The following is a 17,986-nucleotide window of genomic DNA, read 5'->3' as shown; positions in this document are numbered from 1 at the left end:
ATCATGAGGATGAAGGGAATTACGGTGATGAAAGCTGGGGGAAGGATGCTGCTGGGGCAGGGGATGCCTGGCTGCTCGCCTGAGCTCTCGCCAGGTAAAAGCCAAGGGTCGGGTTTGCTGCGCTGCACTGGATTCATGCATTGCCCTCTTCTGGGAAACGATAAAAATTGCAGAGCCTGCCGGGTTCAGCAATGCAAACACAAACCCCTGCGCTCACGGTGCCCAGGCTGCTGCGTGAGTCCTGGTCTGACTCCTCAGGGCAGAGAGTTTGGCTTTGGGGAACTGGGACCGAGTGTTTGCTGCTTTGGTAAGGCTTCATTTGGAAAATAAAAATCAATATTCACTTTTCTTTTAAGGACTTGGCCATGTACATAAATGAAGTAAAGAGGGACAAAGAGACTTTAAAGAAAATAAGTGAATTTCAGAGCTCTATAGAAAATCTGGTAAGTTGGAAAATCCTCTTGCTCCCAACTTTAATTTGATTATTATTAACATGTTTGCTTTTTCTGTGCGATTACTGCCGAATCTGATGTGCTACCCAAGAAAGGTCCCTGTGTGTTCAGACACTCCCTCACCATTGACGGTGTTTTTGCTGATGCTCTAGATGTGGTTGCTACATTACAAAACTGATTTGGCTGTGGATGGAGGGTGACTTCTCCTGGTGCTGTTACACTGAAAGTGTTTCTCTAATTTTTTCTCATGCTACTTGTGTGGGAGGGGGGCAATAATTCCCCAGATCAACTGTCTGCTATTTGAAATTGGGTTTTCTTTTGCTGATAAGAGGACAGAGATTAACTCAAAATGTACCGATGCCCATTTGGAGGAGAAGGGCACATGTAATATGCACCTAATCCCCAAAATCTCAAGCAGATATTTTAAGGGGAATCTCATCCTCCAAACTCCAGAGATAGCAACACTTGGTCATTAATGTGCATCAACTCAGCCCGTACAACCCGTCACTCACTTTAGCCCTGAACGAGCCCGTTCATTTAATATTGGGTGGCAGAGCTTCAAGTGAACGAGGTTTTTCCCAGCTTTGCCGGGGGTGGGAGGGCCGCTCAGCTGCGGGCGCAGCTGCTCTGCCGTCACGCTTTCCGCCAGGGTAATGCAATTTGGGGGCTGACACTGAGATGCTTCAAAAGGGCTGATGGAGGGAGGTGCTGGGGGATGCTGGGTTTGGAGCCTTTAAGCCTTGACTTCATTTGAAAACAATGAACTTCTAATTGGTGGTTATTTAACAGATGGAGACAAGCTCCTTAATTTTTAAGAGGAAACCTGCAAAAATTCTCTGGTGGGATACGGGCCGTTGCGGCTCACGGGTTTTGATTGAAGCAGTCGTGATAATCCTGATCTGTGTGAACAACCAGACATCGTGCTCCATAAAAACAAGAATGTAAATGGGGGCATGAGGCAGGCAGTTCTCCTCCTAGCAGCAGCCAGAGAGCAATTTTGACATGCGGGAGGTGGGGTGTTAGCAGAGCAGTCGCTCCTGTCTGCAGATCAATCCCACGCACATTCTGCTCCGTGTTTCCTTTCCTTGCACCGGGCGGGACGTTGCGGAGTGATTGGTGTTATGTATACAGAGCCCACATGGCACGGCAAGGAAATAAATCCGGACTATACACACAGCTGTGTGAAACGTTTATTTTCCTGATCAGCAATGATGCTGCACAGTATTTTTTTTTTTCCTGTAAGAACCATGCAAGGGGACTGATTCCTGTGGCTTGGCAGCCGTGCTGCACTGAGCAATGTTTGCAAGGGCTTTTGAGCTGAAAGACGAACTAAACAAACTTTTGGATTGGGTTCCAGCCTCCGCAAAATCTCCAGTCTTGGTTCAGGATGGGAACCAAAACTACAAGAACCCTGATTCTGGTTTCGCAGAAACTCCTGGAAATACAGATTATTTTTTGAGGGATTGCTTTCTGGATCCCATACCTTGCAAAAATGCTTTGACCCCTGGCATACTGGTGCTGGAGCTCCAGGGACCTGCAGCGGTCCCATTCCTGATGCCAGAACGCATGCCCTGGCGAGGACAATGCTGTTCCCTGGCGCTTCTGCAGCTGGTGGCAGGGCTGGGGGAGATCTGGGATGGTTCGTGTTTCCACCCGTCCAAAGCATCGCCGCAGCCCTGGTTGCGGATCTCAGCCCTGCTTTGATTTCTGCAGCAAGTGAAGCTGGAGGAGTTTGGGAGGCCGAAGATCGACGGCGAGCTGAAGGTCCGCTCCATCGTCAACCACACCAAGCAGGACAGGTGAGCGAGCGACCGTGCTCGGGAGTTTTCCCATATTAAACATGCCTTTGTTTGGCAATTCCCCTTGTACTCTTTTATTCAATTATTGCTTAGAGTTGCACTGACAGCGCGAATGATGCGAATTTCACACCATCAGTGTGAAATTACAGCACATTCAGAGCACGGAACTCTGCAGAGCTTCCCAAATACTTCCTCTTGAACGGGGAATTTAATGAGATGTTTTACAGGATTGCTTGTTTATATGCTTGCTTTGGGCAGGTATTTATTTTTATTCGATAAAGTGGTGATCGTCTGCAAACGGAAGGGATACAATTATGAGCTGAAAGAAATTATCGAGCTGCTCTTCCACAAGATGACTGACGACCCTATGAATAACAAGGACATCAAGAAGGTGGGTGGACCAGGGGCTTGGCTCTGCTGGAGAGCGTTTTGGAGCTGTTTGGGCTGGTCCTTGGGTAGCATGTTCCCATTAGCCTTTTAAAATAGAAACAGAGCTTGCAAAAAGAGCTGGGAAATAAATGCTCAGCTTTCAGGGCAGCCTTACAGAGCGTTGGGAAATGTTTATTAATGTGGGGCTGGGCTTGATCCTTGACCTCCGTCTTTGCAAAACAGCCCTGCAGAGGCTGGGCTGGTTGGAGTTAGGACAGAGGAAGCTGCTCCTGGATTTCTGGCCCGTCGGCAGCCGAGGGACCGGCCAGGAGCAAACGTCAGCTGGGGCGGAGAGGAGGGAAGGAGGGAAGGAAGGTCCATCGGGTGCTCTTGCTCCCACGAGTCACAGGGTGGAGGAGCCTGGAAAGGCAACGTGAGTGTTGCCAACCCACCTGCCAAAATCGATGCTCGGAGCATGGTTGCCACCGAAGGCGCATCATTTTGCCAATGGTTTGGAACCATTGTGCAACCATGAAGGAAAACCTCCCAGCTGGCAGTTTAACAGAGACCCATTAGCTTAATCCACTTACGTGCAATGGGAAGGGGTGGTGTACAGATGGGGTAAGTGACATTTGGGTGAGAACAGCCAATTTTGCCACTTGGGTGCTGAAGAAATGCCGCTAGCTTTGTGTTTTAATGACATGTATTTCCACTTTGCTCTCCTATGCTTTCTAGTCTCATGGAAAAATGGTAAGCAAAGCATCCAATTTTCTCTCATGTTTTTCTGTGCAGTGTTATAATGAGACAGGCAGAGCATATGTGCACTGGGCAGGTCAGATGTTCCTCCTGGGCTGTCAGATGTTGTCAGGGAGAGATATAATGGCTGGGGAGGATCCGTTGGAGCAGAAAAATCTGGGTTCTCTCATCTGCCACCATAAAATCCTATTTGGCCCTAGTGCACGGTGCCCAGCTGATTCAGGCATCATTAGTTGTGATGTTTTAGAGAGACACGGAGCTCTTTATCCTCCTTCCCTGCTGTTACCTTTGCAGAGGTCCAGCAGAAGGGACAGGGACAGGCACTGAGAGCGGGGATTAAGATGCCTGAATAAAAGCACGGAGTGTTTTGCTGCTCGGGTGCTGGGAGCACCGTGGTCCCATCAGCTCTCCTGTTTTCTCTTGCAGTGGTCATACGGCTTCTACCTCATCCACCTCCAGGGAAAGCAGGGCTTCCAGTTCTTCTGCAAGACGGAGGAGATGAAGAGGAAGTGGATGGAGCAGTTTGAAATGGCAATGTGAGCACGAGTGGCTGCTCTGTCCCTGCCGCGCAGTCGTCAAGCGCAGGGGGACCGTGTCTTGGACCAGTAGGTCACTGGAAACCAGCTGCGATAGGGGCAGCTCGGCTGGGCTTGCTGGTCCTTGTGCAAAGGGAGTTTGGGTCCAGTGTGAAATCGTCTGCACCGAGGCGTGGGTGGTGTGCCTCTGAAGTGACACCTTGCCGTGGCGTCCGGCCGTGCGTGAAGCACCGAGCTGGGGCGGGAGGAAGATGTTGTGGGATGAAGGGCCAAATCCATGAATGTTGTCCCAGGGGAAGGTTGATGGGCAGAATCCTCTCTGCACAGTCAAGCCCTGACTCTGCTTTCACGTTTGATTTCTGACCTGTCCGTGTAGTTTCCAAACTTTGAAATGCAAACAGCCGCTGCTGTGACAGGTCACAGGTGCAGCAGTGTGACACACAGGGACGGGTTGATAACCGCCTGGTCCTTTCCCTTAGGTCCAACATAAAGCCAGAGAAAGCCAATGCAAATCACCATAACTTTCAGATGTACACATTTGAAAAGACGACCAACTGCAAAGCCTGCAGGATGTTCCTAAGGTGAGCAACATCCATCCAGCTTTTCTGCATCTGCATTAAAACACGGAAAGAAAATCTCTAAGTTGGGGCTGAATTAGGACTTTCTGACTTTTTTTGCACAGAGGAACCTTCTACCAAGGCTATCTTTGCCCCAAATGTGGAGCAGGTGCTCATAAGGAGTGCTTGGAGATCATTCCTCCCTGCAAGATCGGTGAGTTATTTCACATCAGCAGCAGCTCGTGCCAAGGAGGTGAATGCATGTGAACAATCTGAAAGATTCACTCTATAAAGTGCTAATGTTTGTGCATAACAAAATCTTAAGTATGCTCCCACCCACCTCCCAGGGCTGCAATTCACAGTGGCTGGTGGTTTAAAAAACAAAACAACCAAACAAAACCCCCAGAACAAACTGCTGAATCCCATGTATGTCAGAGAATGGCAGCAGATCAGGGTACCAGGTGGGTGCCCCCAGCCCTGGTTCTTGGGGGGAATGGCATTTAGGACACATGATGAGTTCTTCATCCGCAGATGTTGGTTAGTGAAAGCAGGAGGGTCTGCTCCGGGGATTGTGTTTCCAATGAGGAGACACCTCGTCTCCAGACCCCAAATGCCTCACAGTACGGCAAAAATTAGTGTCCTTGGTCTAAATTAGGCAAACCTGTGACTGGGCTCTGCTCACCCTGTTCAGAGCCCTGGCCCTGCTCGGTGCAGGGACTGTCACAGGGTGGCTCTGGGGCGGTTTTGGGCGGGGAGCCAGGAGGGAGGAAGAAACAAAATCACTGAACTTTGTGCGAGTGAGAAAATGTCCTCGTCCAGCCCCAGCCCTGCTCTGGGTCTTGCCCAGCCGGTACGGAGCAGACCCCGGGCTCTGCTTTGTGCTTCCTCCAAGTTCAAGCACTGATGCTGGTTTATTGATACAGCATCAAGCAAACCAGAAAGTGGGGTTTGTTGCCTGATAAATTAACCACTTATTTCACCGTTTCTCTTGCAGGTTCCTCAGCAGACCAGGTACGTTGTTTGCTGGCCCTTTTTCTCTGTATCCTTGCCTAGTCAGGGTGCGGGCAGCTCTTGGGAAGAGCCAGCAATGGCCTTGGGGGGGTCCCAGTAACCTGGGGGGCAGGACTGGAGACCAGTGGCCTCTTTTCCAGCCTAAAACTGGCCCAGTTCGTGCAGCACCACAGCTCTCGGGAGGTGCCAGCGCCCAGCTGGGGTGAGCACCATGGGCTGGGAGGTACCGGGGAGGTTTCAGGAGGGGGTTTCACATCCCAGTGGCTTCAGGCAGGTGCTCACGGAAAGAGCTGAGATTCCCATGTCCTCACGGAGACTTTTTCCTCTGTCTTTGCAGGATTCTCTGGGTGCTGGACCTGGTAAGGGCATTACTGCATTGCAGGAGGGCAAATAGAGACGGCATCTCGATTGTGGCTGTGGGTGGTCCCTAGCGCTGAGCACGTGGGAGGGAGAAACTCCCTCCAAATCTGGAGAGGGGCATTAGCAGCTGCAGAAGGGTCCTGTGCTGCGATGGGGCACTGACGTCTCTCCTGTCCCTGCTCCCAAAGCCACAGGTCGGGTCTCCTGCGGCTCCTCCCTGGGCTCAGCCCTCGCCCGCTGCGGCCACCAGCACTGTGGCATTTCTCTGGGTGCGTTTGTACCACTGGCCGGCTCTGCCACGTGTGTAAAGCTTCTGCACGTCACACCGGTGACCGAGGAGAGCCTGGCAAATGTCCTCGTGTCAGATCGTCCTTCCAAGCCAGACCAAACACGTCCCGGGAAGGAGACTTGTTGCTGATGGGGAGCGTCCTCCTGCCGGCGTGTCTGCTGTGCTGCAGGGATCTGCGGCTCCAGGCGCTGTGCTCTGATGGGGCTGTTAGTTGTGATGGTTACCGCAGTATTTTTTTATTTTCCTTTGTTTAAAACTAGCCTAGACAGAGTGCTGGGCCTGCCCTGCCCGTACTCTGGCTTGAAGGAGAAGGAACAACTTGTTTTCGCACTTTGTCTGATGAAAGGAAAGCCAAGTCTGGCAAAAAGAAATCTGAATCACGTTGGAGGTTTAAAAAACAAAAAAAAGCAAGCACAGAGTGCTCTTACTGGGTGGGGAGAGGCAGAGGTGGGGAAGCATGTTGAAGATAAACACTGATTTTAGTGCAGTTGGGGAAGCTTGTTTAATGTGCAGTTGTTGGCGAGACAAGTGGACTTTGGCTGTGAGCTTCAGGGGCACTTGGGTCCCAGGTCCGGCTGAAATTCCATGCAAGCCGAGCATTTGCTGGTGTGTTTTGCAATCGCGGGTGTCACCACTGACCCCGGTGGGGTTTGGTGCCAGCCGGGCATCGCCTAACGGGAGCCGCTGTGCCACGGCGGGGTTCAAGTCCAAGTGCAGGGCCGGGAGTCCAAGCTTTGGCTTGGCTCAGTCCTTCATGGGTTTATTTTTGCTCAGGGAACTCAATCATCCATGTAACTGCGGCAGCCAAGACTGTTTGCTGTGAACACTGTTCCTTTCTGCTTTAATGCTTTCTGCCCCAGACCCCTGCCTGCTGGCGCTGTTAGATTTGTGGTTCACAGGATAAGGAAAATCAGGCTTCAGGAGGGGCATTTTTTCTTAACAGGGACTAAGTGATGAAACTGTTGTGTTTCTCTCCCAGGTCCTAAAATGGTGGCAGTTCAGAATTACCACGGAAACCCAGCTCCCCCCGGGAAGCCGGTGCTGACGTTTCAAATTGGGGATGTGATTGAGCTGCTGAGGGGGGACCCCGACTCACCATGGTGGGAGGTGAGAGCGATTCCCCTCGGGAAATTCCCGGGGAGTTTTAAACGAGTGATTTCCACGTCATCCCTTTTATTCGTGGGTTTCCCCCGGGGGTTTGGAGCTGGGGGAGCTACGAGGCAGTTTGGATCCTGTCCCCATCCCTGCACAGTGAAAACTTTGCTCCTCTGTGCGCATCCCAATCTGATACCCAGCCTGGCTCTGCAGGGGCGGCTGCTGCAGACGAAGAAGTCGGGTTATTTCCCCAGCTCGTCGGTAAAGCCCTGTCCCGTTGATGCGAGGGTAAGTGCCGACGGGGAGATGGAGCCGGGAGCGCGGGGACGGGCGCTGGGGGCTGTCACGGGAGGTGATGCTGCTCCGGCAACGCCTGTTGCTCTGCTCAGCCCACTGCTTGAGACCGTGGTCCTTCCAGCAAGGCCCTGGACCTCGAATGAGGCCTCTGACTGTGTATCCATTGTCCCATGGTTGCAAATGTGTGGTCAGGTTGGTCTCAGCCCCATTCCCAAGGTGGAGGTTGGTGTGACCAGGTCCAAACTCCATCCCTCCTCTGCAGGGAGAGGAACAGAGTACTTGAGGTCAGTCACAGTACAGGAAAACTGCACTTTATTTATATTTTTGTACTGCGTTTTGTAATGCTGTCAGCTGCATCCCAATTAAGAAACGCTCAGGTAAATGAAAAAACACAGCATGCTCATCGCAGCGGGGAGGCTGAGAGAGAAACGCTCAGCTACAACACTGCCCTCCGCCGCCGAAACCAATAATTCAGAAACAGCTTGGCAGCCAAAAACCCTCCTGTGGAGAGGAGCATCTCACATGTGATCTATAGCCTGATGAGACACTGGCTTGTCGCTAATAAGCAACGTTCTCTTTGCAGCCTCCCAACAGCCGCCCGCCCTCGCGGGAGATAGACTACACGGCGTACCCGTGGTGAGTGCCCCTGCGCTGGACACACCTTCCTCTGGCCATAAAGATATATTGACCTTTTCCTTTTAGTTGTTACTTTGTCAGGAATCCACTCTAATAATGAACGATGAAGGCAGGGTGGCAGTGGTTTGCATCTCCCCTCCCTTACGGCCAGGGGGCGGCTGCTGCGGTGGCATTTGGGGGTGAAACCCGGTGCAGCATCAGTGGGCATTCCTTCGCCGATGGGGAGGATCAGAGGCACAAGGAGAGATACTGGGTTTTTCTTCCCATTTTCTGTGCCCAGGAAACCATTTTGGGAGGAAGGAAGCAATTCCTGCCTTGGCAGGAGGGCCACACTTGGCTTCTCTCCTGCTCTTTCCCTCCAGCTCCAAATTTGCAAATCCACGAGGCTAAATTATCCCCACTCCTCATTTACCTAGGGGCCCATTCCCAATTAGTGGGATTTTCTAGGTGTAATACTTCAAAGAGGTTGCACTCTGCATCACTCACCCTCGCTGTTCAGTGCCCAAGCAGCTTCTTGTCCATCTTGGGGCATTTTCCTTTTTGCTCCTGAAGTTTTGGGTGAGACCTGTTTCTCTACTTGCCTTCTCAACCTTCACGCCTTTAAAAAAAATATGTGTCTTTTTGTCAAAAGCATGCCCATTTTAAAGATATGCATTACTTTTTACTTAATTAAATTAATTCATTAACGCCGGGGCTCAGGTTCGCAGGGAACATGGAGCGGCAGCAGACGGACAACCTGCTCAAGTCTCATGTCAGTGGCACCTACCTGATCCGGGAGCGGCCGGCCGAGGCCGAGCGCTTTGCCATCAGTATTAAGTGAGTCATAATTTAGTGATTTAGAGTTGCTCGGTGTGGAAGGTGAGACAGGGCTGGAGCACACAGCTACGTTTCCTTGAGTGCCTTTGCTACCATTTGCAGGTTCAACGAGGAGGTGAAGCACATCAAGGTGGTGGAGAAGGACAACTGGATTCACATCACGGAAGCCAAGAAGTTTGAAAGCTTGCTGGTAGGTTTTTGTAGCCCCTTCAAGCATCTGCACCGCCCCTCCAAGTCCCGCAGAGGATGGTGGAGACAGCCGGTTCCTCTCCGTCCTTCCCAGGAGCTGGTCGAGTACTACCAGAGCCACTCGCTGAAGGAGAGCTTCAAGCAGCTGGACACGACGCTGAAATACCCCTATAAATCCCGGGAGCGCTCTACTTCCAGGACCTTCACACGCTCCCCAGGTAAAACCCAGCTCAGCCGCACGGGCAGACAAAGTCAAACTTGCGGTGGGAAATCTCGCCCTTCCAGCGAGGTGTAGGAGCATCGTCTGGGCGAAGGGATTTATAACTTTGCTTTAGGGCTTGCGCCCCCCAGTTTGCAAAGGAGTCTCCTGTTTGGCTGGTGGCATTTTGAGGATGGGTCTCATAGGAGGTGGCAGCGGTGGGTGAGTCCAGCTGAGCTGAGGCTGCTCCCGTGAGCTCGGTGCAGCTTCCCAGGGAGGGCTTTTGCTGGAGGAAGCTGTTTTCCCTCCTCTGGTTCTGCACCCTGTGCTGGGGATGATTTGCCACCCCCTGGTCCTGCCGGGAGGAGCTGAGGCTGTCGGGGCCGCCCGCGGTGGTGAGAGGAGATGTGGCGCTGTTAGCGGGGATGTATCGTGTCTTACCTGCCCCCCGTGAGTTTTTGCGCGTGTGTTTTAATGGATCCAGTTCCAGTGTGACTTGTGATGGTTTGAATCCCAGTGGGACTCCTTTAATGGAGGTGATGGGAGAAATGGTAAGTCTGTGCTTAAATTAAAAAAAAAACGGAGGGGGGGAGGAAAAAAATGAAAACAAATGGAAAGCAAAGTGTGCATTAGCCTGAAATGTTCTGTTTTGTCTAAAAGCCTGACTGCAGAAATAATTACTTTGTGAGGAGTGTGTGCATTTTTAAAAAACATTTTCCATGGTATATTTTAAAAATACCAAAGGAAGATAGTTTTTAAAAGCTAAATATTCTTTTGCATAAAATACAACCCTAGGATAATTTTTGAGCCCCCACACTGCCTGTGCGGGGCCAGACCTGCCACCAGCTGTCCCAGCTCCGAGTCCCTGTGCAAGCCCTTCTGCATGCCTTGCCCTGTATTTCTCCGTTGGCTTTTAAAGCATTGTGCATTATAATATATATTTTTTTAATTTCCTTTTTAATGCGTGTTCTGCCTCTTTCTGTTTCTCTCTAACCTCTTTGCAGCCTCCTGCGCTTCCTACAACTTTTCTTTTCTCAGTCCTCAGGGCCTCAACTTTTCTTCTCAGAACTCCTCCAGTCCCTTCTGGTCAGGTACCGGTGCCTCTCCCTGCCGGAGAGACCTGCAGCATCCCCAGCTTGAAAGCCATCGCTGGCGGGACCCGCGGGTTCCCCGCTGTCCCCTCGTCACCCCCAGGCAGTTGAGGGGGTCCCCAGTGCTGCCCTGGGGGCACAGCCTGTAAATTAGTTAATTAACCGAGGCTTGGCTGGAAGCAAAATGTGCTCCCCCCGTCTCCCCAAAATCAAGGCAGGGAGGAGATGGAGTTGTTGCTATTTGAGAAAAGGGGCTAAAATTAACAACAACAAAAAAAGTGAATCTAGTGCATTGGGATCTCATGATGTACTTCAAGCTCGACCTGCTTGTCCCGTGTGTCTCACCAAGCGAGCATTGGCATCACACCGTCTTCCAGACCATTTCTCTTTGCTGTACAAGGAGAACATTTCGATGTCCGGCAGTTTCTGAGCTCTGGCATCTGTGGCTGCTCAGGAGCCCCTTGGTGGGGAGGTTGGGGGGAACCTGTGCTGTCAAATGTGTTTTGGGGCTCAGAGGCCCTGCAGAGGTGCAGTGGTGCTCCAGCCTTTGAACCCTGTCGATTAAATGCATTACAGACTGGCGTCTTCCTCCCTGTTTGGCAAGGATCAGAGCAAAATTGTGCCAGTTTATTTCTTCCCATTTAAGCTTTTACCTTTCAGTATTTTGTTGAGGCTGGACAGGGAAAATCATCAGCAAAGCCACGCGTGTTTTCCTTGGTGTCGTGTTTGGGAGAACACTTAACGTTTCAAGGTATTAGGACATAATTCTGGGAATTTGGGATCCTTTAGCTGCATACAAAGTATTGCAGAAGGTAATTGGTGCAGCAGTGGGCTCTGAGCAAGCTCCTGATGAAAGTGCAAAGCTGCCACTATTCTCGCTCCGTTTTCCATCCTGGTGAGGACGGACAAGCCCTCCAGTGATTGCACATTGTGTCTGCACCACCTCCATCGCCATCCTCATCTCCTTCCATCTCAAGAGCTGAAAACCTGGGCAAAGCTTTTCCTTAAACTTAGTTCAACCTTGGTTTGCGAGCTTTTTTTTAAATGGAAATGAGTCCTCGAAACTCCTGGGACAAAAGGGGCGGCTTCACCGAAACACAACGTCCCTTCAGAGTGGGGTTTTTAAATTTTCTTCTTCTTTTTTTCTTCTTTTTTTTTTTTTTTTTTTTTTTTCATTTTTTTTCCTTCTTCTAGCCATCCCATCCCTCCCACTGTTGCTCTCCAGCCCTCCTTCCCCCCTGCCCAGGCACTGGGGTGGGGAAGTCAAGCTCTGCTCCTGCCTTTTCCCCCTCCCCGCTGCTCCCCTGTGCCAAGGGCTCCACCGCTTCCCTTCTGCCTCCCCGAGCATCCCCTGCCTGAAGCGATGCAGATCCGCGGTGCCGGGGCCGTGCCGGTGCTGGCGAAGGTTGGTCCCAGGACGGTCCCCAAGGACAAGTTGCTTGGCACGAGGTGTTGGCCAGTGTTAGGATTTGCAGGGCGCTTTTGCACATTTTGGGCTGTTAAGAGACCAAGTTTCCGAGGCCCCTGGCAGGGACGGGAGCAGGGGGGATACCGGCTTTGCAGCTTGTTCCTCCTCATGGCAAAACATACAGGTTTTGCCCAGCGTTTCTAGGAGAATCCAATCCAAATAACTTATTTTTTTGAAGTAGTTTAAATACAAGTCGATTTGTGAAATCTTCTGATGAGGTGGTCCCATCAGGTGCTGGGAGCTGTGCAGCAGCCAGACATGATGTCGATGATGGAACAGGATTTTTCCCCGATTTCATTCTAATGACTGTGTATTCCCATGAACTCTTCTCTTTTGCAACCTTCTCACAAAAGCACCCCTCACCCCAGCAATCCCCACCAAGTCCTTCCTAGACTCTCCTGGTCAGAAGAGAGTCTTCCCAAGCCCACAGAGCTGTTTAAAGCTCAGCAGGAATCCAGTTCACCCCCAACCATCCCAGTCCATGTGGGGCTGAGCAATTTGGATGAGCCAGCCCTGCCGTCCGAGCTGATCCGGGTCGTGGCATTGCGATGGGAGCCAGCACCGTGGTGGAAAACCCAGGTTGAACCTCACTAAGCTTTCTCCAGGCTTTGGCCGGTCCCCTGCGGTGGGGCAGGTCCCAGCTCCCTCTGCTTTGTCCCCTTGCAGTGTTCACCCCACGGGTCATAGGGACGGCGGTGGCACGATACAACTTCGCGGCGCGGGACATGCGGGAGCTCTCGCTGCGAGAGGGCGACGTGGTGAAGATCTACAGCAGGATCGGCGGGGACCAGGGCTGGTGGAAGGGGGAAACCAACGGAAGAGTGAGTGCATCCAGATAACATCCCGTCCCATTTCTGCAATGCATGGTCCTCCCCACTCTCAACCTGCCCAGCTAGAACACAACCTGCTACCAGGACAGCAAAGGGCAGGGGGACACGTCCCACTCCCTCACGCTCTTTTCTGGCTCATGGGTGGGCTGTCATCTCAACAGAGCCACCGCTGTGTCACCAGTCGGTGCTGTGTGACAGGGACACGTGTGTGGTGGCAGGCCAGTTTGGGTGATTTTGGGATCTGTCCTTCCTTAAACCTGCGCCTGGGGGGTTTCTGGAGGAGCAGCTCTGCAGGTGACAGGCTCAGCATCCTGGGGACAAGCAGCAGGCTGATGGCTTGACCTGGTGTCCCATGGAGTTTGTAGCACTGGAGACAGATTCTTCATGCCTTGATCCTTTATATACAGTGGGCAACCCATGTGTCCAAGGCAGTATATAGTTGTTAGCTTTGTCCCAAATGAGGGTAAAGGCTGCAGGCGCATCCATCACCATACAGATGCTCACGGGGAACAGCACACGGTGAAAGGGGAATAGTCCCAGTGACGGGACAGGAGGTCACTTCAGCTCCCCAGTCTCTAGCTCTTCTCTCTGCTTCCCCAACAGGTCGGCTGGTTTCCCTCGACGTACGTGGAAGAGGAGGGGGTGCAATGACTGCGGAGATGTCTGGTGGAAAGTCCTCGAGCGCCCAGAGTGAGCCGCTGCAGGCCGTGCACAATTGTCCCAACGCCTGTGGGTCCCCGTGAACCGTGGCCGGACACCTCCCGGGACAGTTCCCGCAGACTTTAGCAACCCGTTCCTCTGTACAGCGTGTGCCTGCGTTATGTCAGGGCCACTGCTGGCCTCGCTCCTCTTACGTGTATAGAAGATGAACGGTCTGTCAGATGACATCTGCGTAGCAGCTGCAGAAGAGTCCCGGGAAAGCCGCGCTCCCTTGCATGGACAGAGCTGAGAGACTCTGCGTGGTGCCCGTCGGAGGATGGGGACCAAACCTCTTGGAGTAAAAAAAAAAAAAAAAATTTTAAAAGCCACCGTGGTGATGGTGGTGGGAGGGTGAGGCTGAACGTTTGGGCCTGGCTGTGCCGAGGTGAGAATTTGAGGGTTCCTAAGGGGAGAGAGTGACTCAGCCCCAAGGAGACGATGCGGACCCCCCGCCGCGCTGTTCGGGTGGGCTCCCAGCTCAGGATTTCGGCAGCGTCCCCACGCAGCTGTGGCTGGGGCTATGGGGCAGAGCAGGGGCACGCAGCTGTTGCTCATCTCTGAAGGATGCCAGCTGTGATGCCAGAAGCATGTTTTGACCATCAGACCTAGGCTGGAAGTGACCTGCAGGTCAGACAGGAGGGAAAGGAGCTGCTTTGGCATCCCAAGCCCCATTTTCTTTACAACCACAGCCCCGGGGGCTGACTGGTCTCGCTGGTGAGCAGAGGGTCTCGCTGAGTTGCAGAGCTGGAGACTGGCTTTGCCACACGAGGGTTTTGGAGGCCACCAAGGCGCCAGGTACACGCAGAGGAGTGGACGGGAGCGTGCGTCTGTGGGTCTGTCTGTAATCCCACTGTGGGCAGGATCCCCTTGAGCCAGGCTGTTTTTTCTTGCAACCACGAACCCACTCGAGTAAGGGCTACGGTATCAACTCCTGGTTTCTCTTGCTAAGTTGTAAAAAGCATCTCTTCTTCCCCAGCTGTGTGCACTTTTGGGGGCCGTGAGTGCTGCCCCCTCTTCTCCTCGCACAGGCTGTTACTGCTGCTGCTGTCAAGTAAAGGTCCGTCTGTCCTGGCATTGCCACTTTGTCCTGAGCACTGTCTGTCCGAGTCTGTTCTTTACAAAGTGCAGCCCTCATGGTTGGTAGACAGAGCTGCCGGGTGGAAATCCTGGCCACTGTCTTCTGCCAGGCACTGGCTTTACTCTCCACCTCCAGAATTTTACTTCTGAAGTGCAAATATGAACAAATAACATGTGTAGCGGGGAACAACTTTCCTCTGTGCAGTTTTTGAGCCTCAGGAGATGCTCTCCAGCCTCTCTGAATACGTGGCATTTTGAGCTGGTGCTTCCATGCCCTGACGTTGTTCTCATGGGACTTGCGGTGGTCCTGCCATGGTGCCATGGTCCTGATTTGGGAGACACCAGCGTTGGGTGGGTGAGCGGTGCTGATGCCCTCGGTCCTTGGCACGAGGGTCCCACGGCTGCATCCGAAGCCTTGCTGCAAATGGAGCAGTGATGCCCAGTTCGGGATAATAAATGGGAGAGTTTGGGACACTCAAGGAAAAGTTACTAGCTTGGAAATTCAACGTTGTTGGTCAGTGACAAGCCCAGAGCTGCCCTGTTTTGCTGCCTATTGCTCCTGGAGCCTCCGTGCTCGGTGCCGGGGGGGGAGCGGGGTCTGGGTCAGGGTCTGTCCGGGGTGGGCGCCCACCGGGGTCTTGCTCTGGGAGGTGACAAGGACATGGCTCAGGGCTCTCCCACGGTACTATGGCCACAAGGGAAAATTTCGGGGTGCAGGCGATGTCCTGTGCCAATTCCTGGAGCTGTGGAGCTCGGGGCGTATTTAGGGGAGATGAGACACACGCACACACCTGAGACAAATTCACGATGGCTCATGTTACACCTCAGATTCTAAAGCCTTACACGACCCTCCTGTTTAACGTGGCCGATTTTTGTAAGACGGATCCCAAAGGGATCCCCGAGCTCCGCCGCCGCCCATGCTCCCCTCCCAGCCCCGCCAAACCCCCCTCCCTCCAGAGAGCTCTCCCCTCTTGTGTTTACTGTTGTAAGAAACTCGTTTAAAAGATTTGTTTTGTTTGTAAGTAATTATTCAGCCATTTGCCACAATATATATCTGTGAATAAGAAGGGAAATGTTTTTTTTTTATGATGGTGAGAAAATTGTATATATATTTTAGCTCATCGCAGATCATTCAAAGTTGCAATGGGATACATTGGAAAATAATATGTAAATTCCTTGGGTTTTTCCTTTGCACTGCACTAACTGGGGTTGGGTGGAGGGGGTTTAAAGGTAAAACTGTTTGTTTATGGAATAGTTTATAGCTGGGAATTTGGAAATCATTTGGAATAGCTTGTAATGCTGGAATAGAAACTTTAGCTGCTACTTAGAAACCCTTTTGCATGTGGTTTTTCCAGACCTTTTTAAGTTACAATACATCAAAGTAAATTCCACAATGAAAAAAATAAAGTGTAATTTTGCTGATAGGTTTTTTTTTTTTCCAGCCATGGCTTTTACTGCAGCTCAGGCTTGTGTCAGGCTTCCTGTCACTAAGTCCCCTTGGCTGTGCTGGGGACAGTGGGGTGGCTTGGCCAGTCCAGGGGTGACATGTGCTCATGGGGGTGGATCCTTTCCGACTGCTGTCATGAACTATAAGTGTCCGCACCCCTTCCAAAACTCAGAATAAATCCTTCCTGCGGTGCCAGGCACGGCTCTTTGCGGGGAGGTGATGCTGAAGCCAACTGCTCGCCTCTCGAGTTCCTTCTCCTGGTCTCGCCCCTCCTGCAGTTGTCTTGCGTTCCTGGGGCTCCTCTCCCTGACATGGTGAGAGAAGGAGCGTGATTTTCCACGGCTTCCAGTCTCTCCCGAGTATCGTATTCCAGAATCCCGCTTGGCCCAGCACTCAGCAGCATTTTCCAAAGCAATAAAAGAAGTTCCACAGTTGCTTATAAAATAGCCGAGGTGTTGCTGGAGGTTTCAGCCCAGAGCAGGGGTGCGAGATGCCACCGTGAGTTGCCATGTCATTTACTTAGTAATATTAATTATTTTCCTGCTTTTGGAGTCCTCAGTGCTTTCTCCTTCTCGCTTCAGCTTTCACAGGGTCAGCTCAAAGGGGCTGTAGCAATGAGCAGAGGTGTTGTACGTGGAGAAGCAGGACATGAGCTGGGCACTAAGTTTTGGATGCTGGTTTGGAAGGGTGCTGCTCAGCCAGGTATTTAGCCTTGGCTGAGATGATGACCCCAGCCTGGCACAAAACCTTTCACTATTTTTGCTCTTCAATCCAAGGGAAGCTTTCCAACATGCACCATGTATGAATGTCGTGGTTGAGACGGACAAACGACATAGACCAAGTTCTTCCAGGATGAAAGTAGTAGATGCCGTTTATTGCCACAAGTGCATTTTTATACAGTTTTACCAATTCATGTGTCTCCTCACTATTGGTTACAAGTTACAGCAGTAACATCTCATTGGCTAGTTTTTCTATCATCAGTGTTACTCTGCTACTCCCTTCTCTCTCACGGGTACATCCCTTCTCTCTCATGGGTACACCTTAATATCTCCAGATACTCCTTTACTCCCATCTTTCTCACGGGTAGGCTTTAATATCTTCAAGGCTGATCTCTGTTCCCATGCTCTCCGTCAGGGAATCCACAGACCCACCATAGTCCTCCACATATGAAACACGAGTTTTTCCTGGTTTTGGTCTCCTGCCAGTGATGAGCATCAGCTCATCCCCGAGCAGGTTGAGCATCACTCTTGGATGTCCCTGGCACGACCGGGCTGCAAAAATGCAGCACTGAAGCCTGGAACCAACCAATGGCTGCAAGAGCAGGTAAATGCAGAAATCTGCTTCTAGGCGAGGTCCTGGCTCTGGGGACATCCCTGTCACACCAGGGAGTTGGCTCCTGGGTGGCAGCTAATGACATTTAACCCTTGCAGGGTGGTTGGAGCCAGATTTGCTTGACGCTCTGGGTTTGCACCGATGAGGACTGATGCTTTGGGGATAAATAGGGCATTTATTTGCCCCGCCCAGCCACAGCCAGGTGCCATAACCAGGCAGGAGCAGCGTTCCCGAGGGCATTAACAGGAAGATGAATCTCCAGCCGTGGCCAACACAGCTGATCCAGCCCTGCACAAACCCTGGCCTGCCCCAGGATGGGGCGATGCTCCAGTCTCGGGTTTTCTTTTTTTCCCTATAACAAATTCAGGCTGTGGTGCAGGGGAGAGGGCTGATGCGGGCGATGGGGATGGCATAGAGTCGCAGGCTGGTCCATGCGATGAGCAGCTGCGGTTTTGCAGCATGCCTCGCTAGTTCCTTCCCGTGTTAGTCGTAATGTTTTCTGTGACCTGGAAAACTCCAGCTGGCACATTCAAAACGCTGTGCTCCTTTATTTTATAATTAATCTAAGAATTACAGGGAAAAGACTGAGCTGGCCTAGGCTCCCTCTACGTTGGACTGACCATCAATAAAAATAACCACCCTCATTCCTCGTCTGGAGCTGCATCCCTGGAGCAGGGACTG

The 17,986-nt window shown here is 51.9% G+C and overlaps 1 protein-coding gene across 2 annotated transcripts in view; it reads left to right on the top strand.

Annotated features, from left to right (window-relative positions):
- Positions 1-15,912, top strand: part of VAV2 (vav guanine nucleotide exchange factor 2) — a 120,306-nt gene extending 104,394 nt beyond the window's left edge. The window contains exons 12-28 of one of the 2 annotated variants that reach the window (XM_065648268.1): positions 357-443; positions 2,166-2,251; positions 2,510-2,642; positions 3,803-3,912; positions 4,392-4,493; positions 4,595-4,683; positions 5,464-5,480; positions 5,818-5,839; positions 7,109-7,236; positions 7,438-7,512; positions 8,105-8,157; positions 8,857-8,973; positions 9,076-9,163; positions 9,257-9,380; positions 10,366-10,452; positions 12,587-12,741; positions 13,354-15,912. In XM_065648268.1, the coding sequence (XP_065504340.1) occupies positions 357-443; positions 2,166-2,251; positions 2,510-2,642; positions 3,803-3,912; positions 4,392-4,493; positions 4,595-4,683; positions 5,464-5,480; positions 5,818-5,839; positions 7,109-7,236; positions 7,438-7,512; positions 8,105-8,157; positions 8,857-8,973; positions 9,076-9,163; positions 9,257-9,380; positions 10,366-10,452; positions 12,587-12,741; positions 13,354-13,401 (1,521 nt within the window). In that variant the 3' untranslated portion in view covers positions 13,402-15,912. The remainder of the gene's footprint in view (positions 1-356; positions 444-2,165; positions 2,252-2,509; positions 2,643-3,802; positions 3,913-4,391; positions 4,494-4,594; positions 4,684-5,463; positions 5,481-5,817; positions 5,840-7,108; positions 7,237-7,437; positions 7,513-8,104; positions 8,158-8,856; positions 8,974-9,075; positions 9,164-9,256; positions 9,381-10,365; positions 10,453-12,586; positions 12,742-13,353) is intronic. The other variant, XM_065648265.1, reaches the window with a different exon arrangement.
- The last annotated feature ends 2,074 nt before the right edge of the window (positions 15,913-17,986 follow it).

This window comes from Caloenas nicobarica, chromosome 19 (assembly GCF_036013445.1).
Source record: "Caloenas nicobarica isolate bCalNic1 chromosome 19, bCalNic1.hap1, whole genome shotgun sequence".
Lineage (NCBI taxonomy): Eukaryota > Metazoa > Chordata > Aves > Columbiformes > Columbidae > Caloenas > Caloenas nicobarica.
This window is presented reverse-complemented; position numbering and strand designations above follow the sequence as displayed.